The 6,000-nt window shown below is 55.3% G+C and overlaps 1 protein-coding gene across 11 annotated transcripts in view; it reads right to left on the reverse strand.

Moving 5' to 3' along the window:
• Window positions 1-4,280, reverse strand: part of LOC104139042 (mucosa-associated lymphoid tissue lymphoma translocation protein 1-like) — a 142,494-nt gene extending 138,214 nt beyond the window's left edge. For 5 of the 11 annotated variants that reach the window (XM_068958583.1, XM_068958581.1, XM_068958576.1 and 2 more), the window contains exons 1-6: window positions 3,467-3,592; window positions 3,066-3,207; window positions 2,541-2,654; window positions 1,836-1,954; window positions 1,333-1,486; window positions 435-613 (exon numbers count right to left, since the gene is read on the reverse strand). In XM_068958583.1, the coding sequence (XP_068814684.1) occupies window positions 435-613; window positions 1,333-1,486; window positions 1,836-1,954; window positions 2,541-2,550 (462 nt within the window). In that variant the 5' untranslated portion in view covers window positions 2,551-2,654; window positions 3,066-3,207; window positions 3,467-3,592. Of the gene's footprint in view, window positions 1-434; window positions 614-1,332; window positions 1,487-1,835; window positions 1,955-2,540; window positions 2,655-3,065; window positions 3,291-3,466; window positions 3,593-4,257 lie in introns of those variants that run through there. The other 6 variants (XM_068958582.1, XM_068958577.1, XM_068958579.1 and 3 more) reach the window with 3 other exon arrangements.
• Between the last annotated feature and the right edge of the window lie 1,720 nt (window positions 4,281-6,000).

A 6,000-nucleotide genomic window follows, 5' to 3' on the forward strand; every position in this document is an offset into this window, starting at 1 on the left:
TAACAAGCTTTTCCATGATTTTTCTTTCCATAAGAAACTCAGTAAGTTCACACACTGTCTGTTGCAGATCTCAGCTTCTAGAGCACAAGGATCCTCTGCCAAAAGCCCTCCCTTCTTTCTCCAACAGCCCTGAAGCACTGTTTCACAGCCATATCCTGTCTCTGGAAGCCCCCTCGCTGGGAGGACAGTGCATGACTATAATCAGGTTGCCCACTTTTCCTCATTTTTTAGATCTCCGTTCACACAGATCAAAGCATGCCTGCGCCTTTAAATGCGATAAGGGCCAGGCATAACAACTGTGACCTGCCATATCCAGGGTGACAGTAAAATATTTAGCAGTCTTTCCAAGCCTTCTGAGGTTCCCCATGCTCGTGACCCAGCAATGAGCTTCTCTCATCACCCACAGTTTATGAACCATCCAGGGGCAACATTACCCAGAGTTTTTTTCTCTTCTGGTGTTCCAGCACATTCCCATTACGGTACCACTGGTAGTTTGGGGCTGGGACCCCCATGGCAGCACACCGCAGTTGTAGTGGCTTCCCTACTTCTACCTTCTGCTCGGCGGGGTTGAGGATGATGACTGGTTCTCCTCGCCAAAGCTGAGGGAGCAGCCCTGTGAAGCAACAGAGTTGGTCCTCTCTTTGCCAGGACAGAAAACAAAGGCAATTTTTTCCCTGTAAAGGGGTCTGTGCAGACTGCCAGAAAAGTGAATTGTTTCCACCTGCACACAGAGATACCACCGCACACTAAGGCTGCTGTTCCAGCCTTGCCTCTGTCTTTCTGCTCTTGGAACAGGGAGTCCTCTAGAGCAACATCTACAATAGTAAGACCACCCACTGATAAGCCAAAGCAAAACCTTTTGCTTTCCCGTTCCAAAGGTGCCCGGATGCCTGAAGAGGCTCATCATCTCCTGCCAAGGGTGCAGTTAGCATGCTGAGGTCAGACACACCCAGAGTTATTTTGCTCAGTTTTGAAATAGCCAGACTGCTTCTTCAAGTTCATATGCCAAACGCAAATTAGCAAACACCCAGCAAAACATCTATTTGGGAAATCTCTGGAGAGTTATCAGCAGGAGGAACAGGTAAAAACAGTCTGGGTTACTGGGATCATGACAGGATCTGACATATCCAGAGCAGGGACACAGCTGTCCGGCTTGGACCTGCACGCCCATTTCACTGGAACGATCCTCCTGTATGATGATTTTAAAGCGAGAAGGGCACACTGACCCTGAAACTGCAAAGGGTCACTGTTGCAAGGGGCTGCAACATTTCATCAGTGGGCAATGGCTGTGCAAAGCACAAAATAGAGAAAAGCTAGAAGACATGCTCTTACCTCTAGCAACACACTGATGTACCTCCACTTTCACCCAGTTAGAGAAGACAGCATTTTTATGGAGGTCATTGATTCTGCAGGTGTACAGTTGGGTTTGCTGTGCAGTGATGAGCAAGTCTTGCTCAGTTGCACCAGGAATCTGGCAACAGGCAGACTAAAAAGAAAACACAGCCAGTCAGCAGCATATCCTATTTTCATCACCGGTAGCAGAAGGCACTAGGAGGACCTTGCTAAGAGCAGGAAGAGTGGAAAGTCCCTGGTTCTGTCTCCTCCTCCAGCCAGAGGGATGCAGAGAGAAGGAGCCTAGTGCTCCGCATAGCATTCACTGAAGCCCTAGGCAAGCACAATTATACAGACATACCCTATTTCCTACTGTTCTTTGCTCCCTTCTACCCTCCTGGTTAGCACCAGATTTGTCCATAGAGAGACATCTGTATTATGCTGCACCACTCCACCAGCCTGTGACCGCAAGATCCAGGGCTATCTCCATGTAAAAGCATTACCTGGTGCTGACAAAACCATTGGTACTGCAGAGATGTGCAGGCCTCAGCTCTGCATCGCAGAGTGAAGGAGTATCCAACAGGGACAGAGACAGAGACCGGCTGCTCGGTGATCACAATGGCTACAGAGAAACAGATGCAGGTTTGTAACACAACCAAGGAGATGGAAACAAGAGGGCAGGTGTGCAGGATCCTCACTCACACAAGTTACTCTTCCTCCTTCAGAGGAGGAACGATCCAGCACAACCCAGGCTCTGCTTTGGTTAGACCAAGGCTGCTCACTTCTGTTTGATGCTTTCTCAGAAAGGGGCTGGGCACGGAAGTGCTGCCAGACCTGTTGGGCACTTTCTTCTGCAAGGCAGTAAACCCCTCGGATCCCTCAGGGCTCAGCACATGGGGCCTATCCCATGAAGGAAGGGGATTTTGGAAAATTAGGAAGCCCTACCTCCAGGGGATGCACAGGGATGCCACCATGCTTTTAAAGTCTTCTTGATAGCTTAAATAAACAGGCCACAGCACTTTAAGGCATATGCTTTGTGCTGTCCCAGATGAAACGCAACACAGGCATTTCTTTGATGTGGATCGCCTATCTGGACTACTCAGTTTGCTTAACTGACAACTTACAATGCCTAGCAGCACCTACTCCAGGACACCAGCTGCAACTCCCCAGCTGACTCCACGCCTGAACACGGCCAGGCAGCTGCTCACCTTTCTGCATTGCTTTAACAGCAGCTTGTCCTCCAAGCCTGCATGCATGCAGCTGGCCTCAACAGCCGTCGGTCTCACACTTGGCTCTTCTCCCAGCTAAAAAGCAGCACCTGCCTAGGCAAGGGAAGGAAAGAGCAGAGATGGTAAGGCAGCTTCAAGTTCCCCATGGGGCACATCAGCCACCCAGGACTCCCTCTCTCCATCCTCCACTCCCACAGCTGGCTGCCAGGAAGGGGGGGAAAAAAAAAAAAAAAGCAGAGAAGGAACAGAGGAGGCTGTATGCCATTCACGTCATCCTTCACACTCCCCTCTCAACCTCCTGGGCCTTGAACGGACAGCCTAGGCTCTCTGCGCTCCTCGGGGCAGAGCTGGAAGGGCTGCATCCAACTCTGGGTGCGCTGTTCCCGCTGTCCTGCCAGCCGGAGCTGCAGAGCGGGCAGCCGCCGCGCACCTCGCCCGGCTCGGCAGCCGGGCTCCCTCCCGGGCGAGCCGGGGACCCGCCGCCCCGGCCGCCCTGGCTCTCACCTGGCGGAACGGCGCGGGCGAGGCTGCGGGCCGCCATGGTCGCCGCGGATGTCCCCTCCTCCTGGGAAGAGCCAGGCTCCCCGTCTCGGCGCCGGGGTCGGGCTGCCGGCGCTGCCTCGCTAGGCCGGGCGCTCCATGGGCCCTGCCGGAGGGGCAGAGGGACTCAGCGGCTCTCGCGGGCCACGCTGCTCGGCAGCCTCTGCCCAGCGGGCCAGCGCACGCGGCGTTGAGGAAGCGAGTCCTTCGGGCCGCGCCGCTGACGCGGCCAGAGGCAGCGCCCGGGCCGGCCCGCGCGGCCAGGCCGCGGCGCCCGCTCGCTCGAGGGGCCGCGCCCCCCCTTCCCCGCGGGGGAGGCGGCCCCGCTGCTGCCAGCGGAGCGGGGGCAGCAGCCCCGGACTCACCTGCCGCCGGCCCCGCCGCCTGGGAAGGCGCTGCCGGCGCAGAGCGCGGCACTTCCGCGCCGCCGGGCCGGGCCCGCCCCGCCCCGAAAACGAAACCGCCGCCGCGCCGCCCGGCCCGGCCCGGCCCGGCCCGCCTCGGGGCGGCACCGCCCGGGGCTGCCCCCGCCCCGCCACGGCCTGCCGGCGGGGGCTGCCTCGCCCGCGCCGGGGCCCGGGCCCGGGCCCGCGGCCGCCCTCCCTCCCGCCCCCGCGACGGGACCACCCCCTTCCCCCGCCCCCGCATCCTCACAGCCAACCCCATCCCCCTCCCCGTGCCGCCTTCGTCCCCACCCCGCCAAACGCCCTCACCCCGGCCCCGCAGCCACCCCCAGCCCCGCAACCAACCTCATCCTCATCTCTATGGCCACCGTCACCACTGTCCCTACAGCCACTCTCGCCCTCATCCTCACCCTTGCCCCACCGCCGACCTCATCCCCATCTGTCTCCACCGCCACCCACTGCCACCTTCACCCCTGTCCCCAGGTCCCCTTTGCCCCCATCCCACGGCCACCCTCACCCTATCCCCACAGCCACCTGCAGCCCCACAGTCACCCTTACCCTTGTTCCCACAGCTGCCCTTGTCCCTGTCTCCACACCCCCCCTCATTCTCATCCTCAACCCTATGGCCACCCTCACCACCATCCCCACGGCCACGCTCACCCTCATCGCCATGGCCACCCTCACCATTGTTCCCAGCGCCACCCACACCCCTGTCCCCATGGCCACCCTGTTGTGCTCACAGCCACCCTCACCCATGTCCACCCAAAGGCTCATCATGCTGAAGCCCAGCTGCAGCCGCCTGCTCCCTCAGCTTGAGAGAACGTGAGCAGGGATCCAGCCTGCGCTGGTGAAAATCTGCCGGACCACTTCCTCCGAAGAATCCCCAGCCAGCCCTGCCGGGGCACCACGAGGGCGTCAAGGGAAGCGAAGCTGAGCCAGCCAGCCCAGAGGTTCACAAGTCCCTCTGGGAGTGGGCAGAAAGGGGACAGATCAGAGCCAGGGGCTTGTTCTCTTCCTGAAGCCCAGCCTCTCCAGGCCAAAGTTATGACTTCTAGAGCCTGTCTTGTAAACTGGCTCTACCTGTGTCATTGCTTTGATTCTGTACTTAAAGCCCATATTGATTTAACTTAAAGCCCATATTTAACCTTCTTGGTACAAAGGAAAAGTATGAAATCTCTCTCCTGGTTCCCGAAGTCTCCCTCTTTGGCTACTGAAATGAGTTTGAGGATTCATTAATAACCAGCCAATCGATTTAGGAGTTAATTTTTAAGGAGGCCTCTGGGAACAGAACACTTGTGCCTGTCTAATTTTTATCTCAAATAGTCTTTTATAACAGAACGAGAGATCCTTCAAGCCCTTCTGGAGTTACAACTTAATGAAATGAATTACACTTGTGTGCAGGTTGTACTTGGAGAAACTAGATGGCAGTGACTGTAAGGATTCATTATTGCTGTGCCATACAGCATGATCTTTATCTACAGACAGAGTTAGGACAACAGGCAGACTCCCCTCTATGGTTTTGTCTGTGTGCTGGTGGTGACAGAGCTTGTTGGAGAGCAAGAACAAGTCTGTGATTTTAGAAAGGGAGGAACGTATGTGCATCTGTGCTGGATAGGAAAGGGAGGAATACATTGTCTGAGAGGAATGTGAAAACATCTGTGTCTCTCAGCACAGTGAATCAGTGCTGGATTTGCAGGCAGAGGACAAAAGCTTTGCTAACAAAAATGCAGGACAGAAGCCTTGTGACTGGCTGCTTTATACTGCAAACATTAAATGTTGAGAAAGTGAGTTTCAAATCAGAGCAGAGGGCAGTCTCACTCTCTGCAAACAAAATGACTAGAGACCAGATGTTGTAATAGAAAGCTCTGTCTCAGCAGTGTGACTGGCACAAGAATCATTCAGAGTTCGAAAGGGTAGGAAAAAAATCCCCATGTGTCTGGATGAGGGATCAATCCCTAGAACAGGATTCATCTCAGCTAACTTGAGCCTGTGCTCACCATCCAGGCTTCCCTTAGCTAATAGGGTGAATCACAGAATCACACTATAACTGAGGTGGGAAGGGACCTCTGGACGTCTCTGGTCCAGGCCCCCACCAGAAGCAGGGCCATCTTAGATCAGTTGCTCAGCACCTTGTCCAGTCCAGAGTTGACTATTTCTTAAGATGGAGATCACACACTTCTCTGGGCTCCTGTTGTACTGTTTGATCCCCCTCCTAGGAATAATTTTTTCCCTAACATTGAATCAGAATTTCCCATGTTGCAACTTGTGTTTGTTGCCTCTCATTTGATCACTCTGCACTTCAGAGAAGAGTCTGGCTCCATCTCGTCTACACCCTCCCATGACGTAGCTGAAGACAGCACTAAGATCTCCCTTTAGCCTTCTCTTCTGAAGACTTAACTAACCCAGCTCTCTCAGCCTCTCCTCACATGTCATGTGCCTGAGCTCCCTTAATCCGCTGAGTGGCCTTCACTGGACTCACTCCAGGATGTCAGTGT

This window comes from Struthio camelus, chromosome 12 (assembly GCF_040807025.1).
Source record: "Struthio camelus isolate bStrCam1 chromosome 12, bStrCam1.hap1, whole genome shotgun sequence".
Lineage (NCBI taxonomy): Eukaryota > Metazoa > Chordata > Aves > Struthioniformes > Struthionidae > Struthio > Struthio camelus.